The 26,989-nt window shown below is 36.4% G+C and overlaps 1 protein-coding gene across 1 annotated transcript; it reads left to right on the top strand.

Moving 5' to 3' along the window:
- The first annotated feature begins 763 nt into the window (after window positions 1-763).
- On the top strand, window positions 764-9,685 carry LOC106878821 (protein phosphatase 1L). The gene is made up of 3 exons (XM_089366665.1): window positions 764-1,049; window positions 4,998-5,128; window positions 9,153-9,685. Exons 2-3 carry the CDS (start codon window positions 5,072-5,074, stop codon window positions 9,573-9,575), a joined length of 480 nt encoding a protein of 159 aa, XP_089222791.1. The 5' UTR covers window positions 764-1,049; window positions 4,998-5,071; the 3' UTR covers window positions 9,576-9,685.
- Window positions 9,686-26,989: the final 17,304 nt, after the last annotated feature.

The following is a 26,989-nucleotide window of genomic DNA, read 5'->3' as shown; positions in this document are numbered from 1 at the left end:
ATACTTGGAATTCATTAATTTGTGTTAGTATTAGTGTTAACACTTTTGAAGTTCCAGTTGTCATTATAGATGTTTTCATCCATTCGATATAGGAAACAGAATTTTGATAATATAATATAAGGAAAAATAGAGACTTTGAACACAGAAGAAATCAATTTATTTATGTAATAGTCAATTTCATATCACCTATGTACATTTCAATTTCTTACCTTTATTCATGTTTTTGCAATTAAGATTGCATTATGCATTTAAAAAGTAAAAATCTCTTCAGGGCAAAAATTGACAAAAATTCGTTCACATCCTAAGAGATGGAGACTCCATCCATAATTGCAAAAATATGAATAAAGGTAAGAAATTGAAACGTATGTAGGCAATCTAAAATTGAATATTATATAAATAAATTGATTTATTTTTCCGTGTTCAAACCCTTCATTTTTCCTTATATTATACTGTATATATATATATATATATATATATATATATATATATATATATATATATATATATATATATATATACACATATATATTAGGTTGTCCGCAAAGTTCTGAGTATTTTTAAGGTAAAACTTTTAATGCTTCATTGGACACACTTGAAACATAACACAGTTAAAACTTTGGTATTGCTTCAAGTGGTTGGGTGTCTCTTCTTTGCTCCTGACTAAAAATAGATTTATCTTTCATTCCAGTTACCCTTTATTAACATTTGAAATGGATAACCAAAAATTTCATATTTGTGTTGTTATGCTTTTCTTTTTTAAAAAAGGAGAAAATGCTGCAAAGACTTGCAAAAGCATTAGTGAAGTTTATGGTGATGATGCTGTAAGTGAATCAACTGTTTGAAAGTGGTGTGCAAAATTTAAAACTGGGTTTAGCTTGGAAGATGACAGTTGCAGTGGAAAACTTTCAAAATTGGATGAAGATATTTTGAAGACAAAAATCAAAGAGAACTTAAATATCACAACTAGAGAACTTGTAGAGGAGTTGGAAGTTTCTAAAAGTATGGCTCATGAACACCTAGTGAAACTAGGATACATTTCTTACTATAAGGTATGTGTCCCTCACAAACTCTCAGAAAAGAATTGCTAGAACCAGTTTTCTGTTTGTGATATGCTTTTTGAAATGGAATGAAAGCATGCTTTTTTGAAACACCTTGTAACTGGAGATGAAAAATGGATTGTGTGCAAAAACGTGGTGTGGAAAAGATCCAGGAGTTTACATTAGGATCTCCCAAAACAGCAATCAAAGATGAATATCCATGCCAAAACAGCTATGCTTTATGTTTGGTGGGATCATAAAGGCTGCTTCTTTCACTAAACCAGACCATTAATTCTGATGTGTACTGTCATCAACTGGCTAATTTGAACCAAAAAATCAAAGAATTGAGGCTGGAGATTGTCAACAGGAAAGAGGTAGTGTTCTAAAATGACAATACCCGATCACATGTATATTTGGCTGTCTGAACAAAATTACACGAATTTGACTGGGATCTCTTACACCATCTGCCATTTTCTCTGACTACCACTTGTTTTTGTCTCTACAGAACTCATTGCTAGGAAAAACATTTAACAATTTAGATGGAGTCAAAATGCATCTAGATGACTTTTTTTTTTCAAAACTAGTCAGATTTTACATTGATAGAATATTTAAATTGCCTGATAGATGGGCAAAGGTCATTAATAATAATGGAAATTATTTCATTGAATAAAATTTATTGAAAGGTCAATTATTTATATCTCTTTTTGCATATTGAAAAATGCTCAGAACTTTCTGGACAACTTTATACATACATATCATCATCATCATCATCATCATCATCGTTTAACGTCCGCTTTCCATGCTAGCATGGGTTGGACGATTTGACTGAGGACTGGTGAAACCGGATGGCAACACCAGGCTCCAATCTAATTTGGCAGAGTTTCTACAGCTGGATGCCCTTCCTAACGCCAACCACTCAGAGAGTGTAATGTAACATATATACTTACGTATTGATACTCCCAGCACATGCACTCATTCAGATTCAGGGATAAAGAGAACCCTACTTCCCTGTCTCCCTTTCTCTGGAGACTCCATGACCACCAAGATGAAACATCCAGCATCAAGTGCACTATTGTTGATAGGACACCACCATATTCACCCAGTGTCCCTAATTGCCAGCTTTGCCTCTGCAAAAAAAACTGCAATCCTCTACCAACCCACAATATTCGTCAACGAGAAGTATGATCACTCCTATTGCTGTTACCAGAGGTATGCTCTACTGGTAAATTTCAAGCCACTGGCCACCAACAACCTGGATATACCACCTTAGCACCAGCTGCTCCCTTGCACTGCCTGCACCAAGATTAGTATCACTAACCAACCCCCATGTGCAGGGCCGCCAATCACCAATCCCCAATTCTTGTTCATGCCTCTCCACACACATATTCTCACTCCTTGTACATGCCCAGCCACACAAGTATATATATGCACGCACGCGTGAGTGGATATACAAGTGTACCCTGTGTGCATATATATATGTGTGTGTGTGTGTACATACACATAAATACAAATGCATGCACAAGTGTACAAACATACGGGTATACATATGCACACCAGTATGCATACACAAACATATACACTAGTATGCATATACATGTGCTCATATGTATGAGTGCACATGTGTGTACATGTATATACACACACATATATGCATACACTCATATGTATATATATGTGCATGTGTATATATATATTTACATATATCATTGCTATTATGCAAAAGTACCATAAGTTCAAAATGTTGCTTTTTCAGAAAACGAAAAAATAGTTTCACCATTCCATTTTTTTTTACATTAAGAATAGTTTTAGCTTAACAATAATACTTTGTTGGGTGCATAAAATTGTAACTCCATGCATATATATTTCCAGTTGGAAATATTTTTGCAAAACTGTCACATGTGAGACTTACTAGACTTTTGAAAAATGCTAGACCGTTGTTCTACACTTTGACAATTTTCATCTGAAGCAGCTGGCGATACGATAGTTTGACCGTAAGAACCAGCTATTGCAAGCAAAATTAAATATGGAAAAAAACGCATTTGGTCAAATTTGGACATACGACAGTTTAACATATAGCAATGATATATATATTTATGTATGTGTGTGCATGTACACCTATGCGCACACACACACACACACACACACACACACATACGCATGCACATATATATACGTATACAGTTCCCTCTCTCTCTTTCGGAGAGGCACAAGTACATACACAGACATATACACATGCGGCAGTAACTTCCACCTACCCAATTCAATCACAAAGCTTCAGTCGGCTTGCGAAGACCTGTTGGGGCAAGCGAAAGCGAAATCGTGATGGTATCTGTACCAGTAGATCACTAAGACCACCGTCCGAGCGTGATCGTTGCCAGAGCACCAGCTGTCTGGCTTCCATGCCGGTGGCACGTAAATCGCACCATTTGAGCGTGATCGTTACCAACGTCGCCTTCCTGGCACATGAAAAGACATTTGAGCGAGTTCCTTGCCAGTACCGCTGGACTGGCTCCTGTGCAGGTGGTATATAAAATAAACAATTTCGAGTGTGGCCGTTGCCAGTACCTTCTGACTGGCCTTTGTGCCGGTGGCACGTAAAAGCACCCACTACACCCTTGGAGTGGTGGGCGTTAGGAAGGGCATCCAGCTGTAGAAACTCTGCCAAATCAGATTGGAGCCTGGTGTAGCCACCTGGTTCACCAGTCTTCAGTCAAATCGTCCAACCCATGCTAGCATGGAAAGCGGACATTAAACAACGATGATGATGATGACAGTTGTACATCCACACAAACACATGCATATGTGTGCATGCATATACACACACCCGCACATCCATACAATCTTATATACACATGTACAAATACACACACACATTCATATCTGCGCATATGTGTGCATTGTTATAACTATAGATATATTGTCACACCACCCCTTCCTACTTCCCTTCCAACCATGTGACCAATTTCCTGTCCACCACACGGTCGATTTCCTGTCCATACAGTATTTTCCAAGTAATTGTTGTCACTGAAATATCAACATCAAACTGTGACACTGCATGACCTTTCTCGACCAAACACAGCCCATCTACTAGTAATAACATCTGACTTTCTTCAAACGATTTCTCATTCAAATTTCCAATGGCTGAGGATAAGCATCATGCTTTGAAACTTTAAGTGCCAAACAGTTTTGATCCATATATATATACATTAGCATATCTCTCTCTCTCAGTATATATATATATATATACATACACACTTGTATCTTGGCATCACATATTTATATGCATCTATGCATGTGCATACATATATATGTGTATATGCATGTGTGAATGTGTGCACGCATACACATTTGTTTCCTTTTTCTAGATTGATGAAATCAGTAAAATATGGTATCCTTTACTTGGAAAAGGAAATAAGGGCTTGTATCAGAAAAGGAAAATGGACTAAAATAAAAGAGTGTTTGTACTTACATACATATATTCTTGTTCACATACATCTATATATATATATATATATATATATATATATATATATGTGTGTGTGTTAAGTAAACAATAATATTTTGAAAACAAAAGTGTTTAATATTTAATTTCATATAGATATTTGTGTGTGTTTGTGAAACTGATAAAGTAAATATAATTTACAAAAAAATTTGCTGTTTTATTTTGAGTAAAATGCCAGCATCTTTCAGGGCAAAATCTTTGAAGGTTGTTTGCATGTTTTACTGCCTTTGATTGTCACACACTCCCACTCTGTTTGTTGTTTACTCTTCTTTCCCCCAAGTGTGACTGACAGGACTCATTTGTTTTACTATATGTAAGATATATGTGTTGCAACTATGAATTTCCTCTAATCATTGTTCTATTATCTTCATGCTGTAATTGCTTTTTAAACACACATGACTGTGATTAAATATTAGTAACATTTATTTGATTTAAAACTTTTATTTTCACAATTTTAGGTTCAACTGCATTGGTGGCTGTCTTAAAAAATGGCATTCTAACTGTTGCAAATGTTGGTGATTCTCGAGGTGTCATGTGTGATAAGGATGGCAATACATTGCCACTCACTGTTGACCATAAACCACAACAAGTAAGATAATTTTTTAACTCCTCTATTTTGAAATACTGTTAAGTTACATGAGATTTATTGCTAGTTATTCTCCATTCTTAGCCCTTTTCTTAATACTAATAGTAGATTTGACTTTGGCATTCTGTTAACCATTGAATTGACTCTTAATGTTGGAACTGTTGTTGCAAAATCTTTGAAAGAGTGACATAGAGCTCTGTGCACTGAAACAAAAAGTCAAAAATTGGATTAAGAATTTAGGTAGACTGACATTCAAATTTACCCAATAGTTTATTTGGGTGCAGTTCATTTTAAGAAAGATGATCTTTATCAGCCACAGAACTACAGAAGAATTACACTTTCTCATCTAAACTAAAAAATCTACAACTCTTACTACTTAATAGAAGAATCTCTCATATCAATCTCATCATTTTATGAGGGACCAAATTAGTTTCCACCAAGGGAAATCAACACAACACCACATATCCTTGTCCTTGAAAAAATCTCTTCTAAGCAAAAGGCATCAACTGCATTTGGGGATTTCTCCAAGACATTTGAAAGAGTCAAAAGAAGGGTAAGGTTACATATCCTGTTGGACTACGATATCACAGATGATATTGTCAGAGCTATTACTATTGTAACAACCTCTGAGAATGCTGCAACCAAAGTCAATGTTTCTCACTGCAAAGGAAACTGCGTACATGACTCAAAGAGGTCAGTATGCTGCTAACAGTAAGAAAGACTTTTTTGACATGCAAGGGACAGGCTCAAAGTGCATGTAGTAAGCTTCAAAACATCTGGCAAACAAGTATTTCAAAGTCAAAGACTGGCCTTCTTCTAGGCATGTGTCCAGGACATGTTCCTCTATGGAGCCAAAACTTGGACTTTAAAGACAGAGCTTCAAGATATACCTTGATGGTATGCATACCAGGCTTCTTGTGGAGGCTCAAAGCATCTTGTGGTGCTAGTACAAGACCAATGAAGCGAGTTATGGATACATTTATTCCCATCTCTACTACTGTTGCTCAATGCAAAGTAGACTTGGTTGGCCACTGCTATTGTGCTGAACACCAGGCTATATTAGGTGTTATATTTGGAAGATTCCTACACCCTATTAAAAGACAAAAACCACTCAACTATATTGATATTAGCAAAAACACAACATAAAATTGAGGGACATACCAAAGCTAGCTAATTGAGACAGAAGTTCCTGGCATGGTGAGGTAAATGCTTCTCAGAGATAGATTCAATATGCAATTTTATATTGATGATAAAAAGAATGTGAATAATCATTCAGGAAGTACAGAAAATTTTAAATTGTTGTAATAATTTTTACTGGAATCTGAAACAGTTATAGATGTAAAAATGGCATTTGATGACTGATCATCATCATTGTCATTAGATTGAAATACCTTTGAGTAGTGACCATTTTTAACCTCACAAAAATGATGGTGATTCTTTGGCAGAAAAATTCTATTTTATGGATCTTACCACTTCAAAAAAAGAATGTATTTATAGCTCTTTCTAATAACAATCAGAGGAAGAGAATCATTAGAACTACATTATATTATAAAGGCTCTGATACTATATTAGCAAAATATGTGCTGATTATGAATTGTAGGGATTAGCATTCATTCAAGCCTCTTCTAATGCTAGTGCTTGTATTGCATCATCTAATTTCAGTTCACTATTTTCAATAAATCTTTGACCTATGGTGGACCCACGGGCATATGGCATAGTGGTTAAGAGCATGGGCTACTAACCCCAAGACTCCGAGTTCGAGTTATATTATTAGAATAATATTATTATAATAATATAACAACATCAAAAAATACCTTAGGAATGAGAACCCAGGTTCGAAATTTCCCCAAGACACCTGATGAAGGCTGGAGGGTATATCAGCTGAAACATTGTGTTAACAATGAACAAGATGAGGACAAATACCTGTCAAAATGTAATTAATGTACATAGTTCCTCTTGTTCGTAGATGTTTGTAAAAATATAATTTTATTTATATAAATTTCTTAGCTTCCTCCATTGTCTAACTTTGCTTCTAAAAATCTTGGAAACTACTTCACAGGAATTTGCAAATTTGATGCTTAAAGTGAGCTAGAAGAGTTTATTTAACTTAATTTATATTTCTTTCTACTTTTTATTTCAATTTTCTATGCAAGATATGTTAACCACTGGTAAAGCAAGCAGAGTGGTCATATATTGTGGAGTAAAATATAATCTGTTACACTTGGCATTTGTCAACATGGTGAAAGCTTTTGACAGGGTTCCTTGCTCCCTCATCTGGTAGCTGATATGTAAGTTAAGGGTAGATGAGTGGTTAGTGAGAACCATCCAAGCCATGTACAGTGATGCTATTAATAAGGTAGAAGTCAGCAGTGAGCATAGCAACAAATTTAATGTGCAGGTAAGAGTTCACCAAAGACTGGTTCTCAGCCCTTTCTTGTTTATCATAGTCTTTTAGAGGAATTTGAGACCAGTTGCTCATAGCAGCTCCTCTATGCCGATGACCTTGTTCTTATAGCTGAATTTCTGCAGAGGAAATTTCAGGTGTGGAAGTAAGGACTGGAATCAAAGAACCTTAGAAGTACAATGGAATCACAGGAGGGTTAACAGAGAAAGTAGTCTTTGTGTGTGGCAAATGTGCAGGTATAATAAGCACTAAGAATATACAGGAAATACATTTCTTCAAATGTCCAAGGGTATCCTTAGAAATAGTAGATAGTTTTCATTACCCAGGTGACATGATTAGCAGCAGAGGAGGATGCTCTGAAAGTGTAGTTGTTAGAATAAGAACTTGCTGGGAAAAGTTCAAAGACCTATTACCTTTGTTGGTAACAAAAGGTCTCTCCCTCAGAGTAAAAGGCTGCTGTATGATACTTATGTACAAACAGCTACATAGTAGCCAAATGTGGGCTGCGACAGCAAAGGACATGCAAAGGCTTGAAAGAAATGAAACCAGCATACACTGCTAGATGTGTATTGTCAGTGTGCTTGTATATAAAAGCGTTCATGTTTTGAGAGAAAAATTGGGTATAAGAGGTTAGCCAATCCCCAACATATCTCAGTTGTTAAAACATTTGTTGAGTGCAAAAAAAATGAAAAGGCTAACTACAAACCTCAATGTTTCTTTACACCTGCCTTGTCTGGAACTGGAACTCCTATCTTCCATCATGGTAATGGTGTTCTTTTTTCCCTTACTTTTAATCTGATTATCTTTCTCTTTCTATCAATCTCTCCATTTTAATACTTCACATTTGACTTGTTGTTTAAAGTTTATGAAGAGCAATAGACTACAAGCTACTGGAATTAATTTACTAAATCAACTATGTTCTAACAGACTGGTTGAAATTATTTTTGCAACAGAGTTGTTAATGAAAGTATATCTTTTGCACAACATTAAGAGTTTCTCTGTTGATAAACTTTATTCTTCTTTACTTGTTTCTGTCATTTGACTGCAGCCATACTGGAGCACCACCTTTAGTCAAACAAATTGACCCTAGGACTCATTCTTTGTAAGCCTAGTACTCATTCTATCAGTCTCTGTTGATGAACTGCTAAGTTACAGGGACATAAACACACTAACATTGGTTGTCAAACGATGTCAAGTGAGTGTGTCTGGCGCACGCACGCACACACACACACACACACACACACATATATACGATGGGCTTCTTTCAGTTGCTGTCTACCAAATCCACTCAGAAGGCTTTGGTCGGCACGAGGCTATAGTAGAAGACACTTGCCCAAGGTGCCACACAGCGGGACTGAACCTGGAACCATGTTGTTGGTAAGCAAGCTACTTACCATACAGCCCCTCCTGCACCTATGAACTGTTACCATTTCAGAAAATTAAAAAGATGTCAACAAGTAGTTAATGTTATATCTATCAATTATTTAATTGTATACAAAAGATTTAAATGCTAATAAGGTTTTGTGTGCCTTTAACAACTATTGCTGTATATGTATAAAGATTTGTAAATTTTCATTTAGTATTTTTTTCAAAGAATTTTATTTTTTTTATTTATTTTTTTAGCTGAAAGAAAGATCACGTATCAAAGAAGCTGGAGGCTATATCACTTTTAATGGAGTTTGGCGAGTTGTAGGTGTTCTAGCAACTTCAAGAGCCCTGGGAGATTATCCTCTCAAAGAAAAAAAATATCTCATTGCAGAACCTGATATTTACATATTTGACCTGAATGTGATACAACCAAAGTTTATAATTTTAGCCACAGATGGTCTTTGGGACTGTTTTAGTAATGAAGAAGCTGTGAATTATATTCAGGAAAGACTCTCTGAGCCACATTATGGAGCCAAAAGCTTAGTCTTACAGGCTTATTACAGAGGTTCTTTAGACAATATAACTGTTATGGTTGTAAATTTTCATGATGCATCTGTAAGTTTCTACCAATCAAATCAAGATGAATCAGCTAAAGAAAATCTTCAAAAAACACTTTAAAGAATTATTTTTGTTAAAACTAAATTTCTTTATTGAAAATTTCTTCTGACACATTTTTCAAAATAAATAAAATTTCTTCTCAAATTCTTCATTGAAGAATATCTTTCATACTTTTCTATTAATTTTCTGTTCATTTACAATACCTCTCTCTCTCCTTCTTAAATAACTTTGAGTAATATCTTTTACTATCACATACTTTTTCTGTGTGTGTGTGTGTGTGTGTGTGTGTGAGAGGTAGTGCTAATCAGTGGGCAGGAAATTTTCTCCATGACAAAACACAGTGAATGGCTTGCCTATGAGTTCGAATCTGCCACAAGCATATTTGAACTGGTAATAACATTGCATTTATACACATCAATGCATAGTGCTCCCACCCCGTAATTTGTATACGGTGAGCTGATAATTAGTGCTACTACTCATCATATGATGACTGGAATAGCATAAGAGAAACAATCTCTCTTATCAGCTTGCAGTGCCCCTGTCTGGTTTCTGTGACTGAAGAGTAGACAGCCACTCCAAAATGCTTGTATCTCACAGCCTGGATAAGTAGCACTGTGAGCTGATTTAGGTGTATTTACACCATTTGGCTATAGCAAGAAATTTTCTCCAAGGTGAATGGTTTGCCTATGAGTTTGAATCTGCCACAAGAATATTTGAACTGGTAATAACATTACATCATTAATTGGTTTTGGACCATACATTGTCAGTTCTACCATGTTGTAGTGTGAGAAGATTGTTGGTGTTATCTTCATGTTGTGGATATGACATTGTTGGTGAAACAGAGATCTATATCATGATTCCTGGTTGGGGAGAGTATTGTTTGTTTCATGAACAACATTTTTGTGAGGTCAAGTTGAGATTTTGTTTGGTTACACTCTTTGCATGTCATTCCTGAGATTATGTGGCCTTTGGGCCATTTGATGTTGGGGAAGTTGAAATCATCCATCAGAAGTATATTAACATCTTGATCCAGTTTGTTAGCACTTCTTTTATCATTGTAAGACTTTCCCTCAAATTTACCATCATGACTTGAGGCATTAGGTGAGTGATACAGTGTGTATATTATCACATCAGATTGCATTAAATACACTATGAGTGTGTCACAGACTGAGTTTGAGTGTGACAACAGGGTTAGTGGTGTGACAACAGGGTTAGTGGTGTGATATCTTCACAGATGTACAATGCAACTCCACCCTGAGTTCTTTCCCTTCTGTCTGCATGGAACACCACATACATTGGTATGTGTATCTCTGCGTCATTTATATCTGCAGAGAGATGTGTCTCTGTAAGTGCAATGCATATTGCTTGATTGCATGCAGAAAGATCCCTTGGGTATGCAACTTTTTGATTGCTGTTGCTTTGTAGGAGGCCACTAATATTTATTAAAAGAATTGTGTGATTGCTGCTTTTGCAGCAATGGTGGCCATCCTGGGTCTGTTATTTGTGGTGGTTTTGTATGTGGGTGTGCATGGCTTAGTTATGTTTGCAACCATGCCAGCTGCTGCACCATCTTTTGTCATACCTAAAAAATTTTGTTGCTTGATAGTTGCAGCTTGCACTGCATCCACACAGTTTTTTGGTCTGTAGTGTGGTAAGAGTTCCTCTGAGCATGGTTTTGTCCTCTCTTGTTGGAGGTGTGTTTTGCCTTGTGTATTATTCTGTTTGAACTTTGGATGTGCAAAGTGACAGTTTATCCCCATCTCACCATGCCAGCAGATGTCTTTAATATGAAATTTACAAATGGTACGTGCTTCATGTAACATCTTTATTTCTATATCTATTTCTCTTCTATTTGTTTCTTTACTTGATACTGGCTTCTCTTTCAACAGGCTTCACAGTTCCTTTACTTTTCTCATTGTTTTGGGAGGTGGTGTTGGGGCTGCTTTTCATGGAGGTTTTTGTGTTTCTTTTTCAATTCTTCTATCTCCATGAACTTGGATATCCTTGTTCATGGTGTCCTTTTCAGTGCTTTACTTATTGGGTCGTCTACTCGAGGGTTCAGTGTTGGAACTGTTCTGTGTATAAGATATTTTACCTGAGGATTCACCATTTTTAAACATGGTATCCAGCTTCTGTAGATGTGATCTGATGAGTGCATAGGAACAAATGAATTCACTTTTCTTCTTCTCTGTTTGTTCCACAGAGCTGCTGAATCCTGTACTTTTTAGGGCTGCAGTGATAATGTTGTTGGCAGGATCATTCTTGGCTACCAACCAAGCTCTGAGAAATAGATCTATTTCTGAAGCATTCCAATTTCTTGACAGATTTTATAAGATTAAATCAATAGTAGTATTTTAGCTTATCTAATTTACGACTCTTAGTCTTATTAATTTATTATATATTAGAATTTAAAATTCATTAATATGTTTTATAAGATAGCTGTGGTTTTTTTATGTTGTTAGTTATATAAAGTTTAAATATTTCATTCATTATTTTAAGTATTATTCTTTCATTCATGTTTTCATATTCTATTCTTTATTTTAACGTAGTATTTTTGCACGACCTCTTGCTAAGAAATGCTATAGGTATTAGTTAACATCTAAGTTTCAGTTTGAATTACGAAAAAATATGGATAAGTACTGTTTTTACTTTGCTAAACGATTTTTTAAATTAAAACTTAGGCTATATAAAGTTTAATCTTTCATTCATAATAATTTTTTTCATTCTTAATTTTTTCATTCATAATTTTTTCATTCATCTTTTTATTTTTATTTCTACGTTTGTAGAAATAAGTATTCTTGTATTTTTCTATTATTCAATTGATTTTTAATGATAATTAAATAAATGTTTTTAGTCTTAAATAGTCTAGCTTTAACTATTACACCGGTTAAATATGTACTAATATTATCTTTATTATTATTTTAACCTTAAACTTCGTTCAAATTGTATTTAAAACAATAATAATTTATGTAAGCTGGTTTTTGTATATAATATACATGTTAGCATATATTATAATGGATGTAGGGATGATTATGGAATGTTTATTATTTTGATATTTTTAGTAATATTTTTCTATCTTTATAAAATAAGTATTTTATATAAATTCATTTGGTACTTATTGTTGGTTGATATATACATTTATTTCTTCTTATTATTGTTGTATTTAGACCTGACTATTAGCTGTATTTTTGAATAGAATTTATTTTCGATAATTTTAATTGATTTTAATCGATTTAAATTTCCTTTTTATTTGAAAATTAGTTATGAAACACGTGTAATCATTTTATTATCTTTATCTTATATTTACTTCGTATTATATTATACTCATTTATTGTGCTTTTAATTATTAATTTTTCTATATATGACAGTGGATTTTCATTGATGAGTTCATGAACCTTGGTTCTTTTCCCTAAAACTATATATATATATATATATATATATATATATATATAATGATGTCTGTTACCAAATGACCATGGGAACCTCCTTTTCAGATGCTGAATAACATCTCTCCTTCCTGTATTACCTCCCATATCTCTTTCCCAGTTTTCAGAGTTGGCACTGTAAATGTAGGCACATTGAAAGGTAGGTCTAGTGAGATTGTAGAGATGCTTGAATGGAGACATGTTGATGTGTGTTGCATACAAGAGGTTTGGTGGAGAGGAGCTTCAGCCAGAGCCCTCACAGGCAAAGCACATAGGCATAAACTCTTCTGGGAAGGTAATAGTGATGGAATAGTGGGTGTGGGTATACTTCTTGCAGAGAAATGGGCGGATAAGGTCATAGAGGTAGTGAAGGTGTGCGATAGAGTACTTAAACTCAAGCTAGTCTTGCAGAATGGTATAGCTACAATTACCTCTGCTTATGCCCCACAAGCAGGCCTACCAAATGAACAGAAGGGTCACTTTTATGATATTCTGCAGGCTACCTCAAACACGAGTGAGAATGATCTCATCTTTGTGGCTGGAGATTTTAATGAGCACATTGGAGAGAAACCTGGTATCTTCCTTTGTGTACAAGGAGGCCATGGAGTTGGTACCAGAAATTAAGAGGGAACTTGGCTCCTAGAGTTCTGTGATGCAAATAACCTATTGATCTGCAACACCAACTACAGGAAGCCAACTAGCCACTTGATAGCCTATCAATCAAGTGACTCTGCTAACCAGATTGATTTCATTCTCATCAGACAGAGGGATACATGGTTGCTCTTAAATGCAAAGACGCTTCCTAGTGAAGAATGTACTCCCCAGCATAGATTAGTTATTAGTGACTTTAGACTCGAGGCCAGAAGGATGCCAAAAAGCAGACCAATCTGGAAAAGAAGGACTTGGAAGCTTAAGAACCCTTCATATGGTCAGAGATTTAGGGATATCCTTACCAAGAAATTTGATGATAGGGAGCAGGAGCTACAGTCCTGTGACATAGAAGGCAGCTGGGAATTCCTGCGAGACAGCTTGCTGAGTGCCACAGACCAAATCTGTGGCTAGTGCAAAGTCTCTTCCAGACCTAGGGTAACATGGTAGTGGAACAATACTGTAGACAGGGCTATTAGAGCAAAGAAACAGGCTTGGAAAGCCTGGAAAAGTGGGGGTAGCAGGAGAATGTATCAGATAGCCAAAACAGACACTAGGAGACAGATATATATAGCCAAGGGAGTAGCAGAAAAGAAGTTTGCCAATGTTCAGCAACGTGAGGACCAAATTTCTGAAGTATTTCGGATTCCAAGACAGTGTGTGAGAGAAAATCATGATGTCATAGGAAAGAAATGTGTCTGCATGGATGATGGTGTCCTTCTGTTTAATGATTCTGTAAAGAAAGAGGCTTGGAAATGTCATTATGAAAGATTGCTGAATGAATGGGAGGAGAGTCTGCCAAAGGTTGACCTAATTGAGGGACCTGCTACCCTAATCGACAGTGCCCTGGTAGATAAAGCAATTAAGGATATGAAGACAGGGAAAGCACCTGGCCCATCAGGAAACACCACTGAGATGCTTAAAATATCGGGCGGTGTGGGTTATGGTCTCATAACCCATATCATAAATCAGGTAGTTCAAGGAGGAGTCATACCCAATGACTGGTGTAGCAGCACCATAGTCAACTGCTACAAGGGTAAAGGTGATGCATTAGAGAGAAATAACTATAGGAGTATCAAATTATTGGATCAGGTGATGAAAGTTACAGAGAAGGTCATAGCCCAACTAATTAGGGAGAGAGTTAGCCTAGGTGAGATGCAGTTTGGTTTTGTGCCAGGGAGGAGCACCACATGCTATATTTCTGGTAAGGCAAATACAAGAGAAATATCTAGCCAAAAATAAACCTCTGTACTTGACTTTTGTTGACTTTGACAGGGTCCCCCGATCCCTTATCTGCTAGTCAATGTGGAAACTGGGGATAGATGGGTGGTTGGTAAGAGCTGTACAAGCCATGTATAGGGATGCTGTCAGTAAGGTGAGGGTTGGCAACAAGTACAGTGAAGAATTCCAAGTAGAAGTAGGGGTTCACCAAGGATCAGTCCTCAGCCCCCTCTTATTCATTATATAACGCAGGAATTCAAGACAGGCTGCCCCTGGGAGCTCCTCTCTGCTGATGACCTTGCTCTAATAGTTGAGTCACTGCCAGAACTAGAGGAGAAGTTTCAGGTGTGGAAGCAAGCACTAGAATTGAAGGGCCTAAGAGTCAACCTAGCTAAAACCAAAGTCCTAATAAGTAAGAAGTCTGTCAAATCACAAACCCCTTCAGGTAGATGGCCCTACTCAATCTGTAGAACAGGTGTGGGTAGAAACTCCATATGATGTACGTGGTGTAAGTTATGGACACATAAAAGGTACAGCAATATCAAAGGAGGGTTAACTGGGAAAATAGTTTTTGTGTGTGGCAGATGCACAGGGGCAATAAACACTGAAGATGTACCGAAAACAGATTCCATTACATGCCAGGGAGAGAAACTAGAAGTAGTTAAGAGGTTCCACTACCTAGGCAACCAAGTCTGCAGTGGGGGTGGATGCCCTGAAAGTGTAGCGACTAGTATACAAATAGCCTGGGCAAAGTTCAGGGAGCTCCTACCTCTGCTGGTAACTAAGGGCCTCTCACTCAGATGAAAGGTAGACTGTATGATGCATGTGTGCAAACTGCCATGCTACATAGCAGTGAAACATGGGCCATGATTGCTGAGGACCTGCATAGCCTTGAAGGAAATGAAGCTAGTATGATCCGCTGGATGTGTAATGTCAGTGTGCATAAACAACAGAGTGTAAGTGCCCTGAGAGAAAAGTTGGGTATAAGAAGCATCAAATGTGGTGTGCAAGAGAGACGACTGCACATATATATATATATGTGTGTGTGTATATATATATTTATATATATACATATATAGATATATATATATAGACATATATATGTATATATACATACTTGAAAAAGGATGCATGGTGTTCGATCATATAATAATATAAATAATATATAGATATGTGCATATATCCACACATATATGTACATACCTACATATATGGGTACAGTACATAAAAAAAATGTTAAACACAATGAGAAACGAAAATAGAAAACGAACAACGAAAAAAATAAACAGAGAAACGAGACATGCAACATTAAGAGTATATTCCTTCATCAGTTGTCCCTGTTCCATCTACTCCGCGTTTCGAAGGCAAGGACAATACGCGACTTCATTGGAACAGTCCTTCCTGCAAAGCAAATTAAATAAAATTTGGAATTTTTTGCGGAGGGTGAAAGTGATAACAAGAACAGGACAGTGAAAACAAGACAGTAAAAACAAACGGTGAGGGATGTTGAGCCAAGACGATAGAAAAATTATGAACGCTAAGTAAAAGTGCCATGATAGAAGAGACGGAAAAAACACGTCTGTTCTTTAGGAAGACCGGTGGGCAGAAAGAAAGAACCCCTTTCGTCACATGTCAGCGACGTTAGAGTCAAGGAGGAAGAGGAGGAGTGAGAGAGAGAGAGAGAGAGGGAACAGTGAAAGGGAGAGAAAAATAGAAAGGATGAAGAACAAGAGAGGGAGAGAGATAGTAGAAGAGTGCGCATTGTAATTATTAAGATAAAACTTACTTGGAAAAGGACGCGTGGCGTTCGATCATATAATAATATAAATAATCTATATATATAAAAATGAGAATGTGTGTCTGTCTCTGTGTGTGTGTGTGTGTGTGTGTGAATCCCTAAAACTCGAGAACTACGCAACCAATTTCATTCAAATTTTACACATGCCTTACTTAGGGTTCCAGTTGTGTTTTAGTCAAAAAACATTTTTAACTTCTTGCAGAGTTTGAGCCCACGGCAACATAATATCTCCTCCACTATTTAAGTATTACGTGTCAAAAGTGAAACAAAAACACTCATGTCAAATACTTTCACTTTAAAAATGAAACTATTCCACTTACTGAAACAATCACTTTTCGATACTGTAATGACAGATACTTTCAGAGAAAGAGAGATGTATATGTACACGTTATTCCTCTAACTGAAACAATCACATTTCGATACTGTAATGACAGATACTTTCAGAGAGAGAGAGAGAGAGAGATGTATATGTATACATATAGATGTATATGTACACGTATATGTATAGATATATATATATATATAGATATAGATCTATATGCATACATGTATATGTATACATATGTGTAGATGTATATATATAGATAGATGTACATGTAATATGTACACATATATACATATATATACATGCATACAGATATCTATACATATATACACCCATCACACACATACACATGGACACAAACACACACATTAGTCATTTGTTTTCTTATCCAAAAGTACTGAATGGATCTTTATGAAATTTGGAAATTACATTCTATGCATAACGGCTATAACTCCCATGAAAATTCATATATTTTTGATGTTGATGAAATTTTAACCCGAACATAACAGATGAGCATTATTTGTAATTCAACGGTACAACAGTGTAAGACTACCCTTTCAGATATACTTACATTGTGATTTCTGCAATGTGGTGCATAAATTGTCAAGTAAATGAGACGCATCTTTGCCTCCACTGATTCACTTGCAAAGTGTTGAGTAAAATTATTTCGTTGCAGACCTCCTTTGAGTCTTTTTATTATCACTGCGACACACATAGTCCCCAGTTGGTAACATTGATTTCAAGGCCTTCCCAGATGAGAGACTGGTTGTTCTAAGACATTTATCGATTGTAAATTTTGTCTGCAATTTGGAAATTATATTCTATGCATAACGGCCATAACTCCCATGAAAATTCATATATTTTTGATGTTGATGAAATTTTAACCCGAACATAACAGATGAGCACTGTCTGTAGCTGGTCTTCTCTTGGAAGAGCCCCGCTTCTCACATGGCCAACTGTATGTTGGCTGCTCAAGAGTGGGCAACAAAAAAAACCTATTTGCATATGCTCCACAAGGGAAAACAAGGAACATTGTTTACAACGAGGTGTTATAATCACAACAGAAAGAAAGTATGTACATGATCACCTTCTTATGGAAACTTCATTGACTTTCATCATCATCATCATCATCATCGTTTAACGTCCGCTTTCCATGCTAGCATGGGTTGGACGATTTGACTGAGGACTGGTGAAACCGGATGGCAACACCAGGCTCCAATCTAATTTGGCAGAGTTTCTACAGCTGGATGCCCTTCCTAACGCCAACCACTCAGAGTGTAGTGGGTGCTTTTACGTGTCACCCGCACGAAAACGGCCACGCTCGAAATGGTGTCTTTTATGTACCACCCGCACAAGAGCCAGTCCAGGGGCACTGGCAACGATCTCGCTTGAAAACCCTACAAGGCCAGTCAGGCGGTACTGGCAACGGTCACGCTCAGGATGGTACATCTTATGTGCCACCCGCACAAGAGCCAGTCCAGGGGCCCTGGCAATGATCTCACTTGGCTTGCCGGGTCTTCTCACGCACAGCACATTTCCAAAGGTCTCGGTCAGTAGTCATCGCCTTGGTGAGGCCCAATGTTCGAAGGTCTTGCCTCACCACCTCAGCCCAGGTCTTCCTGGGCCTACCTCTTCCACGGGTTCCCTCAACTGTTAGGGAGTGGCACTTTTTCACGCAGCTATCCTCATTCATTCTCACCACATGTCCAAACCAGCGCAATCGTCTCTCTTGCACACCACAACTGATGCTTCTTATGTTCAGCTTTATATTTATATTGATATACATATATATACGTGTGTTTGGGTGTGTGTGTGTGTGTGTATATATATATATCTATATATAAAGATGAGAATGTGTGTCTGTCTGTCTGTGTGTCTGTATGAATCCCTAAAACTCGAGAACTACACAACTCTCTTTTACAAACCCAGTGAAAATACATATATTTCATATGTCAAAGAAATTCATGGAATACACATAACACCAAAGTTAAAAACATTCCCAACAATTCCACAATCCCCAACCCCCAGAGCTATTGAAGAAACTGTTATCATCAACTGACCAAGATTCCTAACATTTGCAAAACAAAATTAGACAATACGACGCTGTACTACAGATGACATCATTTGGAACCACAAGAGATTTAACTGAGGCAGCATTCATCCAAACTTTCTAGATCCAACCTCAGATTTATCATCGCATTGTCTCTCTACTACCTCTGTCAAATGAATCACCAAAATTGGCCTTTCATTATTTATAATCTGTACCTGTTTGTTTGGTTAGGAAATAAAATACACAAAATGTATTTCTGAATTACGTGTATTTACTTTATATACATATGAGTTGAAAACTTTCTTCTAGCATTCCACTTAATAGCTATGTTCCATGCTGGCATGGATTGGAGAGTTATTAATGTAGAAATATGGTATCGTAGCTACTAACAGTTGAGGGTTGCGTAGTCTAGACAGCGTTTTTAGATTTCATTATTCTCTTTAACCCGGGCAACGACGGGTATTTCTGCTAGTATATAGATATATGCATATATCCACACATCCTTTCTGTTTTTCTCTCCCACCCTTTCCTTATTCTTCTCTCCCTTTCACTGTTCCCTCTCTCTCTCTCTCTCTCTCACTCCTCCTCTTCCTCCTTGACTCTCTTGTCACTGACATGTGACGAAAGGGGTTTTCTTTCTGCCCACTGGTCTTCCTAAAGAACAGACGTGTTTTTTTCTGTCTCTTCTATCATGGCACTTCTACTTAGCATTCATAATTTTTCTATCGTCTTGGCTCAACATCCCTCACCATTTGTTTTTACTGTCTTGTTCTCACTGTCCTGTTCTTGTTAACACTTTCACCCTCCGCAAAAAATTCCAAATTTTATTTAATTTGCTTTGTGGGAAGGACTGTTCCAATGAAGTCGCGTATTGTCCTTGCCTTCGAAACATGGAGTAGATGGAACAGGGACAACTGACGAAGGGATATACTCTTAATGTTGCATGTCTTGTTTCTGTTTTTTTTTTTTTTCGTTGTTCCAAAAAAGTTTGCTTTCTGTTTTCGTTTCTCATTGTGTTTAACATTTTTTTTATGTACTGTACCCATATATGCATGTATTTATACATATAGATGTAGGTATGTACATATATGTGTGGATATATGCATATATCTATGTATGTATATATATATATATATATATATGTATATATATATATATATACATATACATATATGTTTATATATATATATATATATATATATATATGTATATGTATATATGTATATATATATATATACATATACATATATGTATATGTATATATGTATATATATATACATATACATATATGTATATATATATATATATGTATATATATATATGTATATATATATATGTATATGTATATATATGTATATATATATGTATATATATATATATGTATATATATATATATATATATATATATATATATATATATATATGTATATGTATACTAGCAGAGATACCTGGCGTTGCTCGTGTTACATGCAATTGAAGGATGAGACTTTTCTCTTATATTTTCTGTAAGGAACGGGAATACCTATGGTTCAAATTTCATCAAAATTGCACATGAGGGTTCTTTCCCTCTTTACACCCTAAAAAAATTCTAATCATGAGACATGTATCCCATACTATTGATCTTTATGCGCATATTCCAAAATTTCAGTCTTCTGGAACCTGTAAAAAGGATTTTGCTCCTGAAAAATGCAGCTCATGGACCTCTAAAATGTGGGGATGAAGGCCCCTATTGGGGGTGGGGGTGTTAATGTCAACCAGAGAAGTTGAATTGTTGGGAATGTTTTTAACTTGGGTCTTATATTATGCCTGTATATATGTGAGAGTATAGTTTCACTTTAATAGTTTCAGTATGAAATTAAAAGTATTGAAGTGAAAGTATTGGAAATTACAGTAGCGACATGTTATTGTTTCACTTTTGACACGTAATACTGAAATAGTGGAATAGTTTCAGTGTTAAAGTGAAAGTATCTGACATTACAGTAGAGTGATGTTATTGTTTGACTTTTGACAGGTAATACTGAAATAGTGGAGGAGATATGATTTCTGTGGGCTCGAACTATGCAAGAAGTTAAAAATTGTTTTGGCCTAAGACACTACATGGATCCTAAGTAAGGCATGTGTTAATTTGGAATGAAATTGATTGTGTAGTTATCGAGTTTTAGGGATTTACACAGACACACATTCTCATCTTTATATATCTGATATGTATGTGCATATTCGAAAATTCTAGTGTTATAGACCCTGTAAAAAGGATTTTGTTCCTGAAAAATGGAGCTCTTGGAGCTGAAAAATGTGGGAGTTAAGGCCCCAATTGGGGGTGGGTGTGTTAATGTCAAGCAGAGAAGTTGAATTGTTAGGAATCTTTTTAACTTGGGTCTTATATGTATTGTTTGAATTTCTTCGAAATAGGAAATATATGTATGTTCACTGGGTTTGTAAAAGAGAGTAAAGCTACAGGAAACCAAAACATGAATGATCACGATAATCAGTCGGCTACCCTAGCGTAGTCGTTACTACTCCCCAATGTAGGATTCGTCACCATACAGGTGACAGGCACAGCTGTAAGATGCATTACGGATCTATAGCAATTGGAAGGGCATGACCCAATTGAAATAACAACGTGTGACATTTGGAGTAAAGGGAAATGAAAGTGTTGCCTTTGGAGTTTGCAAATGACCACTATACCGATAGGTAACTGGGCAGCAAAAATTTACAATCTATAAATGTCTTAGAACAACCAGTCACTCATCTGGGAAGGCCTTGAAATCAATGTTACCAACTGGGGACTATGTGTGACTCAGTGATAATAAAAAGACTCAAAGGAGGTCTGCAACAAAATAATTTTACTCAACACTTTGCAGTTGAATCAGTGGAGGCAAAGATGTGTCTCATTTACTTGACAATTTATGCACCACATTGCAGAAATCACAATGTAAGTATATCTGAAAGGATAGTCTTACACTGTTGTACCGTTGAATTAGAAATAATGCTCATCTGTTATGTTCGGGTGACCTTATAACTTCCAATAGTACAACTGTATTCGTCTTTGCTTAGGAAAAATGAATTGTGGGTGTGAAATCCCCATGAAGGGGGTCTTTGTAACTTCTAAGAAGAACAAAATTTAGAAATATTACTTTATTTGTGTGTAATATGTATGGTTAAAATTTTATCAACATGAAAAATATATGAATTTTCATGGGGGTTATGGCTGTTATGCATAGAATATAATTTCCTAAATGCTAAGGTTGTGTATGTGTTAACATTATATAGTTAAGTAAATGACCGTTAGAAACAGGAACGCTGGTTTACAGGGAGCTATTAAGGGAGGCTATGAACGCTATACTAAAAGTTTAAATTAGAGGAAGGGAAAATGGATCGGAATTAAATCCAGAAATCTAAAGTTCAAAAAAAGGCCAATCTAAAAACCAGAAAAGGAGGAAGGGAGAGAATCCAATGAAAGCATTATATTTATGACTCCTTATGTAAACAAACAGGTAAAACTAAGCGGGGAATGTAAATATAATAAATAAAATTAAACACCCATAGTATTGTATCATTAATATACGGTTATTAATCTAAATAAATGGTGATGTAATGCACAAAATTATCATGTGATGAAATAATAAAAATAATAAACATGCTCATGGGAAAAAGTAAGTGAGGTTACGGGTGTGCTTAGACCCAGCAAATGCAGCTTTACTGGGAAAGATTTGCTGAACCAACTAAGGAAGGGGAAAAGTAAAAACAACTGGCGTTGGAATCTGATTTAATAATTATTTAAGATAATATTTTAATGATACTATTCCTGTTATTGTTATAATAAATATAAAAAAATAAAATAAAAATAATCATAATTACTATTATTGTTATTGCCAAGGTAAAAGGTAAATACTAAGCTGGGTGATTGTACATACCACTAATAAAGCGGATGTCCACTAGAGAGAATGTCATGGTGAAAAAATAATAATAATAATAACTAAAATAAGTAAGAAGGATGAAACTATCGATAAGTACTGAAGGAGTGTTTCCGCCAATGCTGGCATCGATATGCTCTCTGTGTAATCTGGTTTACTAGATAATTCTTGGAGAACAGAATGTGGAAAAGCTCCAAGCTACAAAGTTATATATATATATATATATATATATATTTTTTTTTCAATATGTGACCACGTGTGTATTGTTGGCGATTTTTTTTCTCTATCTTCCGTTCTTTGGACTTTTTCTATACTTCTGACGTAGAGCTCTGCTTGAAATGTGAAATCCTCTTTCTTTTCTTTCCTTTCCTGAGTGTACTTGTTGCACGTACTCGCATTGTTGTTTTTCCTTGCTTGTTCTTGTTTGGAGTGACTATGTGTATATATGTATCTATATATATATATATATATATATATATATATATATATCTGTAAATATAATATGTGACAATTATTCGGTAGCCATGACAATATCGAGGTCGGTCTCTTTCATTCTTTTGTTGTCTTGCCATTTCTATCAATATATATATATATATATATACTAGCACTATAGCCTAGCTTTGCTCGGGATTAAGTTAGGATTACCTGAGTAAAACCATCAATTGAGGCAAACACTCAGATGTAAGTTTTGTAAGAGGAATAGAGAGACCTATCTTCTCCCGCAGAGTCAGATTTCTCCTTTCGAAACATGAACAGTTTTGGTACATTGTTTACAAAATAATAGCTGATCGCTTGCAAAGGAGCGTGTCTACAGTCAACACTCAGGATTTTTGCTCTGGTAACTTCTGCTTTCTCCCATGTTCATGCACAACCAGCTATATGTCGCTATGAGTAGGGCAACTGATTTAGCAAATTTGGAAATTAGTTGTGGAGAAACGGAGAATATCATTTATATTGTGTATATATATATGTATATATATATATATATATATATATATATATATATATATACGGGCAACACACACACACGTACGTACACCTATTGCATACATGTGTTTTGTACACATACATGTTCGTGTGTGTGTGTGTGTGTGACTGAAGCCATTCACACATACATACATACATAACAACCCATGTCTGTCTGTTTTTGTCTGTCAATCACTCACTAAAAAGACAAAATTTAAAAAATCTGTTATCTCTCTCTCTCTCTTTACACTGTAGCTTGTAGGGGACCTAACTCATGTTTGCAAATGCTGGTGTATTTCTCCGACTTGAAAATTGTTAGAAGTTATGGTTTAAAATTATTTTTAATGCAAAAATTCACCCATTAGGAAGCAAAAGATAAAAAAATAAATGGCTGATTCTGGGCGTTTTCGACCATGAGGAATCCATTGGTGTGACTCCCAGATTACTATCTTGTAAGGTGTGAATTTCTATAGATGCAACACACACACACACACACACACTCGCAAACTCAGCTTTACAATATGTACTGATACTGATAGTGAATCCAAACAAAGAAGAAAAAAACAATAACGCAAGGACGTGGTACAAGTACTGTATTATCAGTAGGAAAGAGGATTTAACATTTTGAGCCAAGCTCTTCTTCAGAAATAGAGGAAAGTTGAAAGGAAGGAAAGACGGAGGAAGAAAATTGCCAACGATACACATGCAGTTACATTTTGAAATGACTGGAAGGGAATGAGTGAAGAAAAAGTTCTTTCTAAGACAGGAGAGTGCAAGAGGAGATATGTGTGTGTATGTTTGGGTATGTGTGTGCACGCAGGTCTGTGTGTGCACGCAGGTTTGTGTGTGTGTGTAATAATAGCACCAGTATGTGTGAATGGACTTAATGTCGCAGGAAGAATTTACAGTAGGAATTTTAGGTAGGAGTGGCTGTCTTTTATGTGTCTCCCTTCACGTGTGTAGGAGAATGGTCAGTAGAAAGGTGTTTAACTGGTAGTTTGAAGTATGTGGGTGTGCATGTATGTATATGTTGTGTGTGTATGTCCATGTATGTATAATTGTGTGCATGTATGTATGAGTATGTGTTGTGTGTGTAGGAGGTATGTGTGGGTTCATTTGCATGTGTGTGTGTGTGTATGTATGTGCATGCGTGCTGTGAGTGTATGTGTGTGCATGTGTATTTTGTGTGTGGAGGTATATATGCGTTTTTTTTGCACATCTATGCATGTGCGTGTATTGTGTGCATGTATGAGTGCATGTGTGTGGGTGAGTGTACGTGTGTGCATGGGATTGTGAGTGTTAGGTATGTGTGTGTGTGTGTGCATGTATGTATATATTGTGTGTGTAATTATGTGTGCATGTGTGTGTGTATGTATGTGTGTACATGAAAGTATATATTGTGTGTGCATGTGTGTGTATATGTGTGCATAGGGTTGTGTGGGGGTATATGTGTGTTCCTGTGTGTGTGTGCTTATGTACATGTGTGTAATTGTGTGCTTGTCTGTATGAGTGTGTGGGAGGTATGTGTGCGTACATGTGTGTGTGTATATGTATGTGTGCGTGTGTGTCTGTGTGTGTGTTAGGTATGTGTACATTCCTGGGCATGTGTATGTGTGCGTGTTGTGTGGGAGGTATATGTGTATGGATGTGCACGTGGGTGTATATATGTATATGTATGCGTGTGTGTGTGTGCTCATGTGTATGTGTGTGTGCGTGTGCTCATGTGTGTGTGTGTGTGCATGCATATGTGTGGATGTATGTGTGTGTGTGTGTGTGCATGTATGGTGTTTGTGGGAGGTACATGTGCATTCATGTGTGCATGGGTGTATGTATTTTTTCGTCTGTGCGTATATGTATGTGTATGTGTATGTATATAGAAATAAAATAAAATATATATATATCTTAGATCACTGCGTTTTGTTCTTCTTTGGTGCACACTGCTAGTTGAGCGGCCATACTTTCACTGTAAAGCCAGAAAGAAAAATGGCACAATCAGGCTCAAACTCTGATCATGTGACCCAGTAGTACCAACTATAATCACTGCAAAAGGCAGTGTGACAATAATAAAGATATGTTATGGTAAAAGTGCAGATAATTTTTGACTTCCCCTCATCATTATCATCATCATCGTTTAACGTCTGCTTTCCATGCTGGCATGGGTTGGACGGAGGACTGGCAAGCCAGGAGGCTGCACCAGGCACCATCTGATCTGGCAAGATTTTTACAGCTGGACACCCTTCCTAACACCAACCACTCCGAGAGTGTAGTCGGTGCTTTTTATCTGCCACCAGCATGGGAAGTATTCAGGCAACATTAGTATCAACCATGGTCAAATGGTGCTTTTTATGTTCCACTGGCACTGACCATGCTCGAATGGTGCTTTTTATGTTTCACTGGCATGGGAGCCAGTCAGGTGGCACTGGCATTGGCCATGACTACAATTTCGTTTGACTCAACAGGTCTTTTCAAGCACAACATATTGCCTAATGATTGAAGAGTACTTTTGAACGGGCCAGTTATGTGACACTGACATCGACCAAGGCTACAATCTCATTTGACTTGCCGGGTTTTCTCAAACACAGCATATCTTCAAAGGTCTCAGTTGCTTGTCATTGCCTCTGTGAAGCCCAATATTCGAAGGTCGTGCTTCACCATCTCATCCTATGTCTTCCTGGATCTACAGATTTCTTCCACTGTTAGGGTGTGACACTTCTTCACACAGCTGTCCTCATCCATACACAACACATGACCTTACCAGTGCAATCATCACTTTTGCACACCACATCTGATGCTTCTAATGTCCAACTTTTTTTTCAGGGCTCTTACACTCTGTCATGCATGCACACTGATATTATACATCCAGCAGAGCATACTACCTTCATATCTTTCAAGCCTAAACATGTCCTCAGTAGTCACAGCCCATATTTCACTGCTGTGTAGCATGGCTGTTTGCACACATGCATCATACAGTCTACCTTTCACTCTGAGCAAGAGACCATTTGTTACCAGCAGAGGTAGGATCTTCCTGAACTTTGGCCAGGTTATTCTTATTCTAGCAGCTACATTCTCAGACCATCTACCCTGACTACTGTCTTGGTCGTCTAGGTAATGGAAGTTATCAACTACT

The sequence above is a fragment of the Octopus bimaculoides genome, chromosome 19 (genome assembly GCF_046866305.1).
Source record: "Octopus bimaculoides isolate indiv1 chromosome 19, ASM4686630v1, whole genome shotgun sequence".
NCBI classification, from domain to species: Eukaryota; Metazoa; Mollusca; class Cephalopoda; order Octopoda; family Octopodidae; genus Octopus; species Octopus bimaculoides.
The sequence above is the reverse complement of the archived record's forward strand: the minus strand, read 5'-3'. Positions and strand labels throughout refer to the sequence as shown.